General features: G+C 41.7%; 1 protein-coding gene across 3 annotated transcripts in view; it reads right to left on the reverse strand.

Moving 5' to 3' along the window:
- The window catches only part of Dync1i2 (dynein cytoplasmic 1 intermediate chain 2), a 50101-nt gene extending 37592 nt beyond the window's left edge, over positions 1 to 12509 (reverse strand). Inside the window, exons 1-3 of one of the 3 annotated variants that reach the window (XM_051167173.1) lie at positions 12176 to 12369; positions 9750 to 9866; positions 6350 to 6467 (exon numbers count right to left, since the gene is read on the reverse strand). In XM_051167173.1, the coding sequence (XP_051023130.1) occupies positions 6350 to 6467; positions 9750 to 9857 (226 nt within the window). In that variant the 5' untranslated portion in view covers positions 9858 to 9866; positions 12176 to 12369. Of the gene's footprint in view, positions 1 to 6349; positions 6468 to 9749; positions 9867 to 12175; positions 12370 to 12404 lie in introns of those variants that run through there. The other 2 variants (XM_051167172.1, XM_051167171.1) reach the window with 2 other exon arrangements.
- Between the last annotated feature and the right edge of the window lie 283 nt (positions 12510 to 12792).

Below are 12792 nucleotides of genomic sequence, written 5' to 3' on the forward strand. Positions count from 1 at the left end.
GTTTCAGAGAACTGGTTAAAAAAAAAAAAAGAAACAGAAACATTAAATTTGGAATAAGAAGGAGTTCTTTGGTTTCTTCTGTTTTTTGTTTTTTTGTTTTTTTTAAGTTCTGTCTGAAACATTATTAAACTTCTATAAATATTTTTGATTTTGTATCTTAAAAAAAACAACCTGGCAACATGGACAGTGTTTTCTCTAAAAATATGATTTAATATATCCAAAAGTTAGCTGGGCGTGGTGGCGCACATCTTTAATCCCAGCACTCAGGGAGGCAGAGGCCAGAGGATCTCTGTGAGTCTACAAAGCAAGTCCAGGACAGCCAAAGCTACACAGAGAAACCCTGTCTCGAAAAAACAAAAACAAAAACAAAAACGAAAATATCCAAAAGCTACAAGAAAATTCAGAAAGGGAACACAATAAAGTGAGACTTAAGTAGCAATGCTATGCTTAGACTTAATATTTAAATTTCAGTTTCTGCTATGTGTTTGCATACAGTATCTTAAGGAAGGGTATCTTTTGTTTGGCCTTTCCAAGTAGAAAGACATGGTCTAATAGAAACTGAACAGATATTTAAAGTCTAGCCTGTGCTGGCACCAGAGTTAAAAACGAGAGAGTTCTGCTCTCCAGAATATCAGACATGGGGGCTGGAGAGATGGCTCACTGGTTAAGAGCACTGGCTGCTCTTCCAGAGGTCCTGAGTTCAATCCCCAGCAACCACATGGTGGCTCACTACTGTCTATAATGAATCTGATGCCCTCTTTGGGTATTGAGACATACATGCAGACAAAACATAAATATACATAAATAAATAAATCTTAAGAATATCAGATAAAAACCAGTCAACTAGCCAACTAAACAACAATTTACCAGTGAATATGTTGAGATGCCTTATTAGTGACATCAAAAAAAAAAATTAGTCAAGCATGGTGGTATGCACATTTAATCCCAGCACTTGGGAGGCACGAGGCGGGCAGACCTCTGTGTATTCCAGTCTAGCCAATACTACATAAAAGAAAGAAAAAGGATTTCTTTTAGTTGAATTTAAAAAGAAAGAAAGAAATCATATTAGAGAGTTTTGAGTAATATTTTTACATTTCCAAACTTGAAATATATTTGATAATTACCCAAGAAATTCTTTAGTAAAGAGAGAACAGGGACCCATATAAGTCATGATATAAACTGAAAGGCTACGTATTTATTTTTATGTGGATGAGTGTTTTCCCTACATCTCATGTGTGTCTGGTGCCCTCAGAGGTCAGAAGAGGCAGTCAGATCCCCTGGAACTGGAGTTTCACATAGTTGTGAGGCAGCACGTGGGTGCTAGGAACTGAAGTGGGGTCCTCTGCAAGAGTAACGTGTGTTCTTAACTGCTGAGCCAGCTTATTTGTGTGTGTGTTTTTTAAACTGTGGATCGCTGGGAGGAAAACCCCCAACAACTTTATCTGCATTTTGTATTCTTCATGACAAATTATAAATAAGCATTGGACATTAACATTGGGGTTAAAAGTGTGTGTCTAAGGATTATGAAATGAACTTTGCCTAATTACTTTTTAAGATTTAAAAAAATTGTGTGTATGTTTATGTGACAGTATGCGCACGTGAATACAGGTGCCGGGAGAGGTAAGAAGAGGGCATCAGATCCCCTAGAGCCATAAGCCCTTGTCATCTACCTAGATGGGCGCTGGGCCCTAAGGCAAGTCCTCTGCTGGAGTTAGAGAACCTTACCTGCGGAGCCATCACTCCTGTCCTCCCATGCATGCCCCACTTTTGCCTAATTTTTTAAAGGCAACAAGATCATCATGATGTGTTTAGCCCTTTGTTGGTTTCATTATGTTAAGTCAGCTAAGAGACGGAAAATAGTTTAGAAATAAAGGAAAAACATAGAGTGATCTGACTAGGAAAAGGAAAGGTTAAAATCCTAAACCCAGTCCAGACCACACCAGCTATTAAAGATATTAATTCGGTGTTAATCAGCTTACCCTCTTTTGGTAAACACGATCTCACGTGACTTTACATTATGCTCAATAGAATGTGCTGGCAGAAGCTAGAATCATCTGAGAGGAGGGAGCCTCAATTGAGAAAATGTCTCCATAAGATCAGGCTGGAGGCAGGCAGGCCTATGGGGCAGTTCTTAAATTAGTGATTGATGAAGGAGGGCCCATCCCTTTACGGGTGGAGCCAACTGTGGGCTGGTGGTCCTGGGGTCCATAAGTAAGCAGCTGAGCAAGCCGTGGGGAGCGAGATAGTAAGCAGCACCCGCCATGGCCTCTGCATCAGCCGCTGCCTCCAGGCTCCTGCCCTGCTTGAGTTCCTGTCCTGACTGCTACCTTCAATTGAACAGTGCCGCGGGAACATAAGGCTTTAATACACCCTGTCTTCCGCAAGCTGCTGTGCTCATGGTGTTTCATCGCAGCAATTGTGACCCTAACGAGGCCACAGAAGATCCCAGTTCAGTTCCCAGAACCAACATGGTGGCCAACACTGTTTTCTGACCTCTACAGGCAGCAGACATGCGCATGGTACACATACACACATAAAAGAAAAATAAATATTAAAAAAAGTTAAACTCAGTAACCACTCACATTCATAAAATGCATTTTCATTAGAAAGAAAAAAAAAGCATAGCTATTTATACTGTCTTTCCATAGTCTAATTTAGCAAAAACATCAAGCTCAGGGTTTGAGGACTGGCAATACTTCTTTCTTTCGTTCTCCCCTTTTCTCTCATGTCTACACTTAGAACAAAACAATGGCGTAAGGAAGAACTAGCAAGACAGCTTGGTCCCTCAGGACGGGTGCTGTGCAAGCCTGGAGGCCCGAGTTCCATCCCCGGAACCCACGTGAAGGTGGAAGGAAAGAGCTGACTTCACAGTCGTGTGTGTGTGTGTGTGTGTGTGTGTGTGTGTGTGTGTGTCGTCCCCCCCACCACCCCACCCCACCCCCGCCTGGCATGTATGCCGCCACCGCCCCAACAGTAAGAAGATTTAAACAGCTCTGTTGTCAGAAAAGACAGCAACAGAAGGCGCGCCGCTCTCCTATGGCTCAGTCTAAGCACGCATGCGCCACATGGATACAAAACATGGCCCCTGTGCTTCCTGGCCCCAGCTAAAACCATTTCTTTTCCGGTTCTATTTAAGACAAAACCAGCCTGTTCCTGGCTAGAAACAGCTGACTTAGGGATATTTTCACTTTAATCATCTTGCCTCAGAGTTAACTTTCAAAACTCAAGTGTCACCTAAGAGAGGCGACACCACGCATGATTGGGGGCCAGGTGCAGTTCTGATGAACAGTTTTACTTAAGAAAGCCTTTGCTTGATGCTTGTCCAACCCCTCCAGGCTCAGTACCGATTTTTGAAACTCAAATTTCTTTCTTTTTCCCTCCCTACCCCCCCCCCTACCCCCCGCCTCTCTCTTTTGAGACAGGGTTATTCTGTGCAGCCCTGGCTGTCCTGAAACTTACTCTGTAGACCAGGCTGGCATTGAGCTCGGAGATTGGCCTGTTTCTGCCTCCCAAGTGCTGGGATTAAAGGAGTACGCCACTACCATCCGGCAAATTTCTAACATTTCGTTTTACAGCTTTTAAAGAAACAATTTACCTATCCACTGTTTAATTTAAAAAAATATTGAGTACTTTTGATAAAGCAGGCTTGGGAATGGGCTTCTGATCACACCATCTTCCTAGGTAACAACCTGTCAAGTGCCTCCCAACAATAGCGTCCCTCAGGTCTAGCCTCACCCTTCACTCCTGACATTCTTTCTCTGTCTACTTTGTCACCCAAAGTAAAACATGTGCTATTGCTCTGAGCACACGTTAACATTTTCCATTTTCAGATCTTGGCTCACATTCCTTCTATGAAAAGGCTCTCCTTTCCCATCTTTACAGACGGAAGGCCTACGTACACTGGCAGCCAGGTCTACACAGAAGATCCAGACAGGGCTATACAGCAAGAAGGTAACTGATAGAAGTTACTACATAAATTAAAGAACTCTCTTCAATAAAGATTAAGAATAGAGCCAACAGGTAACCGATTAGAAGGGGGTTTTTTGTTTGTTTTGGTTTGGTTTTGGTTTTTGGTTTTTGAAGACATGTTTTTCCTTGGCTGTCCTGGACTCATTTTGTAGACCAGGCCAGCCTTGAACTCACAGAGATCTACCTGCCACTGCCTCCTTGAGTGCTGAGATTAAAGGCATGCTTTTTTGTTTGTTTTGTTTTGTTTTTAAAGACCATGCAGATAAAAGTCCTAAAATATATAAAAGTCTACAAATCAAAACATAAAAACCTCAACAATACACAAGCAAAATAAAACACATATGCAAATCCCAGAATATGAAAGCCGAGTGGCTGACAGCTATAGGAGAGGCAGTCACTTCCCTGTACGCATTAAAACATTCTGGGCTTATGGCCTACAGTGCTCAGCTTAGTGTCAGCTTGGCACACCCTAGAGTCGCCTGGGGAGAATCTCAGTGGGGTGCTGTCTACATTAGGCTGGTCTGTGGGCATGTTTTGGGGGGTTGTCTTTAGGAAGTTAACTGATGTGGATGAAACCACTCTCCAGGCTGGGACTTCAGAACTGTATAAAGGCGGAAACTGAGTGGAGCAAGCAAGCGAGCAGCATGCATGCATTCGTTTTGCCTTGCCCTTGACTGTGCATGTAATGTGACTCACTATCCCGAGTCCCTGCCACCTTGACTTCCCTCCATCTGTAACCTGAAACTGTGAGCTAAAATAAATGCTTCTTCTGTAAGCTGTCTTTTGTCGTGACATTTGATCACAGCAACAGAAATGCCAATCAAGTTGGCAAAAATTAGAAAGTTGGATAATATTCAATTATAACATGGATACAAGAGGCTAGCATTTGTAGCCACTCTTGAGACTGAGAAGCAGAACCTAGGTAAGCCTATATAAAACATCACAGCAAAGTCAATTCCTGGACATATCCCAGAGAAACCTCTATTCTTCAAAGGGAAGACATGAATTCTTTGCAGTGTTGCTTATAATATAAAATAGACTGAAGCAACCCAAGGCATATAGAAGTAGGTGGCTGGGGCAACAAACATAATGGAATCACGAGCTAGAGAGGCAACAATATGGACTACACAACCGGACAACACGATGTCATCAATATTAAATGTGTACTCACATAGATAGGAAAAACACTAGAAATATGAGCACTCAGAAGACCTATATATTCTAAAAATTCAAGAGTGGTTACTTCATGTATGACAGGAAGGAAAAGAATTAGAAATGGAGAAAGAGGGCAAGCCCCCTCCTCCACTTCTGTAAAGATGATCTTTCAAGAAGCAACAGAGGTGGGCTATGAATTAAGACATATGAGCAAGTAAAGTCAGTGAAGTGGAAGTCCAAGTGGGGCCAGGGGGACAAGGAAGAAAAAAATCATAGAACAAACCCCAACAATGTGAAAACATGGCTAAGGAGGCAGTTCTGCGGGTAAAGCGCTTGCTTGCTGTATACATATGAAGACCTGAGTTCTAACCACAGAACCCGCTGGAATGGTGTTTGCTTGTAATCTCAGGCGGGGACATGGAGGCCCGTAGATCTCACTAGCCAGAATACTGGCCTACTCTGAGAGCCTTGGGTCAGGAAAGAGGGTAGCGTGCAAGGAATAACACCCATGATTGTCTTCTGGCTTCTACATGCATGGGCACCAACCTGCACATACACAAACACACATCACACACACAAACACACAAAGATATTAACTCAAAAACTAACCTTGAAGTGCCAGGTCCCTAAGGGACAAAATGCCACACTAAGATGCATTCTCTGTAGCAGCACCTAACACCTAATGCTTAATGTGTAACTAGACTATTCCCAATATCTCTTCTACACAGCCTGCTGGTCTAGCATAACTATCAAAATGAATAACCTAGGAAAAAGAACAAGACCAAGTAAAATTACTGCCAGAAGAAGCAACTAGTATTATGTCTCTTACTATAATTTCTCTTCCTGCTCCTCTGCTTTTACTAGTGATAACTTTGACTTAGTATATCTTTGCCTAGACTACAAAAAGGAATACACAGTTAAGATTAGGAAATACCCATCTTTAAGTTTAACACAGCAATGGTGCATAGTAAATTACTGATTTAAACAAGAAAATTCAACTGGTAGTTTGTTATGTGTTAATAGGCATTAATATTTACCTCCTGTACAAATAAAATAACTATGTACTGATACATCTGGGGAAAAAAGGAATTTCAAGTAAATGACAAGATTAATGAGGCAAAGAAAATATGCAAAACACATCAAACCAATGAACCGAGCTCAGGTATGTCTGGGCTCAACAGAACATATGCCTGCCTTCTGTAAGCAGATGTACTCAGACCCTTACCAATGGGGGAGTCTGTGGTCAGCCCCATGCTTTGCAGCAACGCCTCGGCTTCTCTTCTTTTTTTTTCAAGATCAGATTCTTCCTGCACAGAAGCAGCAGCTTCCTTCTTCTGATCCGTCTAAAATGTTTAAGTCAGAAACTCAACTTTATGTATAATATGAAACATTTTTACTTATAAAACTACTTTGTATTTATTTAAAAAGTTTTATTTTGATTTTACTTTATGTGTATGGTGTTTAGCTTGCACGTATGCGTGTGCACCACCTGGTGCCCATGGAGGCCAAAAGAGGAAGTTGGAAGCCCAGAACTGGAGCTGGCAATGTTTGTGAGCTGCCATGTGGGAGCTGGGAATCAAGCCTGGCCCTCTGGAAGAGCAGTGTGTGCACGTAACCACTGAGGCATCTCTCCAGCCTCATATCAAATCACTTTTTAAATAAAGTGATGACTGTAAACTTTTACGATGAAATTAGTTTTTAATATAAAGTTCTTTTAGAAATAATTCTAATGGGATTCATGTTTATATATAATCACGGTGTCTCCACAAATATATTTTCAAAAAATCCAGGAATGGTAGCTCACGCCTATAATCCGAGAGTTCAGAGGATTTCCCCAAGTTCAAGGCCAGCCTGGTCTATGTGGCAAGCTTCAGGTCAGCCAAGGCTAAGTGGCAAGGGTCTGTCTCTCTGTGTAGCCTTGGCTGTCCTGCGCTTGCTTTGTAGACCAGGCTGGCCTCGAATTCTCAGAGATCCACAAGGGTCTTTCTTAAAATACATAAATAACTTTAAAAAGCAAATACATCTTTAAAAAGCAGTCAACTTCCAATTCTCTATAGTATGAAACTGATGACCATAGACAGGAACCATGTTAGTCTCCAACACTAGTGTTAAAAAAAATCTTAGTTATAAGTTATGACAGAAGGGGGGAAAATTAAAGAAATTTAAGAATTAAGTAAGACTGGTGTGTTGGTGCACATCTCTAATCCTAGCACTCCAGGAAGGCATGGGCAGACAAATCTCTGTGAGTTCAAGGCCAGCCTGGTCTACAAAGTAGGTCCAGGACAACCAAGTCTACACAGAGAAACCCTGTCTCAAAAACAAAACAAAAAAGAAAAAGAACAAAACAAAACAAAACAAAAACCCTGAATAGACAGATTTGTTGAAAAAAATTTTAAGTTCTACATAAAATTTCTAGTGAATTTATACAAAGACTATTTGTCAAAAACTCTCCAGAGATGACGTAGTGGTTGAGAGTGCATACCGCTTTTACACAGGACCCAAGTTCAGTTAACACCAGCTACAGGAAATCTTCTGGACTCCTCCTTGGGCACTAGCATTCATACACACACACACACACACACACACACACACACACAATTTAAAAAAAATTTTTCTAGAGAAAAGTTTTGTTTTTTATTTTTAATTATAGACATTATCATTATTTTATCTGTTTTGGTTGGTTGGTTTTGTGTTACCCATGCTGGCCTCAACCCTATGGACTTGAGAAATCCCAAGTATAGGGCTACAGACGAGCACTATTAAAGCCAGCTCTCAGGTCTTTAGTAATAAAAACACAGAGTTGGGTCTGGTTAAAATCAAAATTTATTTTTTAAATAACACAAAATATTTTTGTGAGGAAAATTTTTGTCAATTTTTATTCTACCCATTTATATATAATTTTAGCAAAATCTAAATCCCAACATCCTTAGAGAATACAAAACATCAAGTAAAGCTGGGTATGGTGGCGCACACCTTTAATGCCACCATTCAGGAGGCAGAGGCCAACCTGGTCTACAAAGAGTCCAGGACAGCCAGGGCTACTGCACAGAGAAACCCTGTCTTGAAAAACCAAAAAACAAGAACAAAAACCAAAAAGCGAGTAAAGCTTAAGTTTCCAGCAAAAAGCCTGCCAAGTAGACAACTATTATTCATATATTGAGTGACTTTTATAAGTCACAATATTTCATATCATACTAACTTATTTTCATCAAAATATAGCAAAAGAGATGCTACCAAGCTAAGCCCTCACTGTGTGTAAGACAGTAGACTCACAGCTTATTAGCTCTTCGTGTTTTAAGGATTTTAAGTTAGACACCAATCCTGTAGTAATTAATTATCCTGTAGAGGCCACTCATGGCCACCTGTAAGAAACAAATCAAGTTTGCGCTCAGTACTGAAGGCAATAAACACAATTGGGACTGACTCCGCCAGCCTGAACTACGCTTTTATCAGTTATCTGTGAATCAAATACTTACTTCAAAGCTTCAGCCCTTTTCTGTGTATCACAGAAAGGTTCAGAAAAGCAGGAAACTATCCAATTACAGTCCTTCGAACTGTCTTAACAACGCTACATACGGCTTTTGAGTCGCTGTGATAAACTCTGGTTTTCCCGCCATTGCTTTTTCTCTAGCTCCTAAGAGAGGTCTACCTGTCTTCTTGTAGTCCTGGCTATTGTTACTCAGGCATTTATATACATAAACTTGCACAACAGGCACTAGGGAAAGCTATGGAAGAGTATCTGTAATACAGGTATACAAATCTTCCTGAAAAAACTGCATGGGGAATAATGTGTTAACTATCAATGAGAGACAAGTAAAATATGTCCAGCTCAGAGCTAATGTATATTTGTAATATTTGTATATTACTACATATGATTTAAAAAAATCAGAAGATAAAATTACCTTTTGGTACTATCAAACACACATATTTCACATATTTCAATGACTGACTCATGGCCTCTACTCATATAAATTGTTATATATAGTTCAGTTTGCCAGTAATATCGTTCTAGCAAATTAGAGATGGAGAGATAGCTCAGATGTTAACAGACCTGACTTCTCTTCCAAAGGTCATGAGTTCAATTCCCAGCAACCACATGGTGGCTCAAAACCATCTACAATGAGATCTGACGCCCTCTTATGGCCTACTGGCTCACATGCAGGCAGAATACTGTATAAACAATAAATAAATTAATCATTATAAAATAAAAAGAATTTCCTTAAAAAGAAAGAAAAATATCTGGATAATGAATTTATCACAGTAAACTAATTTGTTATCTATATGCATATATATGCTATCTTATAAAACACTATAATGCAGATGATACTTACTTTGCATAAAAAATATATCCCTAGAAGACTACATGAGTAAATTCAATTTCCATAACTCAAATCTCAGAAATGCATTAAACTATATGAAACACTTTTAGCCCATTAAAAACATCATACTGTACCGGTTTCCTATACTTGGCTTCAAAGTAATACTCACTGATACCGCCACACTGACAATAGCAACTGTGGGATTTGCAGCTATTCTGAAGATATTACAGGAAGGTCTAAGTACTTGAAACAGAAGGTCCTTATTCGTACTGAAGGGTTTTGTTTGCTTTAGTGAATCAAACATACCTCCTTTTTTTTCCTTTCCTCTTCTTTCCTCTTCTTTTCTTCTCTGATTTGGGCCAACCGCTGCTTCTTACGTTCCAACTCAGCTTTTAATTCACTTTTGTCCGACATGGTTGCGACCTTAAAAAGCATACCAGCATTTGCAATAATCATTACATTGATTTAAAAAAAAAAAAAAAAAAAGGCAGCAGGCTTAAAAAACCAGTTAGTTCTTCAAGACCCATACCAAGAGGCTAAGCATTTCAGTGGTACCTAAGGAGAACACACGAGCTCTACTTTTAAAATAATAAAAACCTATGTGCATACTGTTAAAACATAAGAAAAGATTGTAAACAAGTGTGAGCAAACACTGCTCAGAATTTGAGCACAATAGCTAGCACATAGTGAGCACTTTGCTGCTCCTAAGCCCAGATTTAACAACGTCTCACTCTGTAGCCAGGCTGCCCTTGAAATCATGTAGCCTGGGCTGTACTCCTGGCAATGCTCCTGCCTCAGACTCTGCAGTGCTGGGATTAGAGGAGTCAGTTAGCACACCCCAGAACCAATGTTTTCTGATAACTCTGCATTTGGCTAGTAGATAATAGAAGTCGTAACTAGTGTTGAAAACAGAAGACACTGTTGGCATTAAGCTTGAGTCCTTGCCGAGTATGATGGCTCACATCTGTAATTCCAGCTCTCCAGACATGAGGCGGGAAGACTCGGAGTTCCAGGCAGCCTGGACCATACACAGCAAGACAGGCTTAAAAGCATGCTTGTATCTTCAGCTATGAAACCAAAACTGTTAACAGAGATGTCTGCATCTGTTCCTAGAAACTTGATTAAAAAAAAAAACAAAACAAAAAACAAAAAACAAAACACCCAATGGTTAGACAGGGGATTCCTAAAAGTTCTTTTAAGTCCCATATAGAAGTTCCATAACAGTCAGCCAAACAGTATTTCCACCCCAACCCCTTCTTGTGGTATTTTTTCATGATTATCTGTGAATGGGCCTGAAATGTTTCCTACTAGACTGTCATCTACTTGAATCTGGGAACTGTGATTTTGCCATTTTTGTTACCTTCACAGCATGACAACCCTAACATTAAACTGATAGAACTGACGGTGTGTAAACGAATCATGCAAAATGGAAAATGCAAACATGAACAGGACTTCATATTGGCTATTAGAAAGAAGTGATGAAGCCAGGCAGTGGTGGCGCACGCCTTTAATCCCAGCACTTGGGAGACAGAGGCAGGCAGATCGCTGTGAGTTCCAGGTTGGCCTGATCTACAAAGTGAGTCTTGGACAGTCAAGGCTACACAGAGAAACCCTGTCTCGAAAAAACAACAAAACAAAACAAACAAACAACAACAAACCAAAGAAGTGATGAAGTAGGGTCTTTCTGCACTGGAAAAGTAACCTCAGGGCTGAATGCAAGGTAGGAGCCGGGAATTTGTTACCTTTATAGACATTACTGGTTTAATCTCTGTCAGTGTCTCTCTCCACAGAATTTCAGGATTACATACTTTACATTAAGGAAACTGGGAGAAAACCCTCTTGAAATTTTGGGAAGAATCCCTTAGGAACACAATTAATAAATCTGGATTAAGGACAAGTTGATAAAGAGGCAAATTCCATCTACTGTAAATGAAAAAGGGGCTACAAAACTTCAGAAAGAATGGCAGGATAGTGGACAAAAAGTCCCAGCCAATTTATTTGAACAAACTTGAAAAGCGAGAGCCCCTGTTTCCTCATCCACCCTTTCTGGGTCTGTAAAAAGCTTCATACTGTAAGTAAGGGCTGTTGAAGAGAGCTTCCAATACACAGTACTCCGTATGCTAGGCTCAACATACTGTTTTCTGTTTAGGGCCAACTGTCAATAAGTATACCAGTGCTACTTGCTATGTAGATGAAAGAAATTCTTCAGTCAACGATAACTAGTCTGTCTGTCCCGCTAAACACAGGTGATCAGCTAGCTCCTTCATCCTCAGACAGGCCTGCTCCGTGACTGACAGGTCCATTTTCTTAAAACTCCGGGGAAGAGGAAAGTGTCTAGAATGGTGTTACAACCCCTCAGTGTTCCGCGACCTCCAACACACACGCAAGGTGCCTGGTCATGCTACGGACCCAAGTAGCAGTGACCTTTATTTATTAAAAAATAAAAAACTAGGCAAAGCTTAAGGAATTACTTTCTCCCTGGGCTTAAGGCCAAGAGGGCGCGGTCCGGGCTACGGTGTGTCCCGGGGCTGCCTGACCAGTGTAGGGCAAGCCCCCGAGGCCCCGGGCCGTCCGCAGAGGGTCCCGAAAGGTTGCCAAGAGCCACGGTGGCCCCTCCAGGCCGTCCTGAGTCACAGGGACGGCACTGTCAGCACGATCGATCGGGCGGCCCGGCGAGCTCCGACGACGCCATCGAAAGCAAAAGGCCCTTGAAGGAAGCACGGCCGACCCACCTGTCAGGTGGCGGGGTGAAGAAAGCTCCCTCTGGCCGGCAACTTTCCCGGAACGTCCCTCCTCAACTGTCGCCACCGCCGATCTGCGGCTTCCCAGACACACAAAGAGGGATGGGCGGTGGCCGCTACGGCGAGAGCCAAGGGACAAACAGCTGCACCGAGACGCTTTCGCTCACAGAAGTAGAGTCCTGGACGTTCGGCGGAGAGGGGCGACACCTCCTTGACTTACCTTTTGTAAAAGAGAAGCTGGCAGGTAAAACAGATACACACAGGACCCGGGGCCCAAAGTATTTCCTCTTTGGAAAAAGCTGGACAACTGCACTTCACATCCTGGGGCGGAGCCTGTAACACCCCCAAAGAACTACAAGTCCCGGCAACCAGGAGCCCTCGTGGGCGAGCGGAGCTCTGTGGGAGTTGTGGTCCCCGATAGAGGCAAGGTATGCTGGGATATGTATTCTGTCCTAGCTTTCCTGCCCCCAGCATCACGGCCTTCCTTCTGTCCTTAAAGTGTTAATGGGACCATTCCAGAGCCTATCTTGAAGGTACTTTCTTTGGCTGAACAGTGCTTACAATGTTGTTCGTGTTGTTATCTTAAGATCTGTGGCCCAACATTGACA

This window comes from Acomys russatus, chromosome 24 (genome assembly GCF_903995435.1).
Source record: "Acomys russatus chromosome 24, mAcoRus1.1, whole genome shotgun sequence".
Taxonomy (NCBI): domain Eukaryota; kingdom Metazoa; phylum Chordata; class Mammalia; order Rodentia; family Muridae; genus Acomys; species Acomys russatus.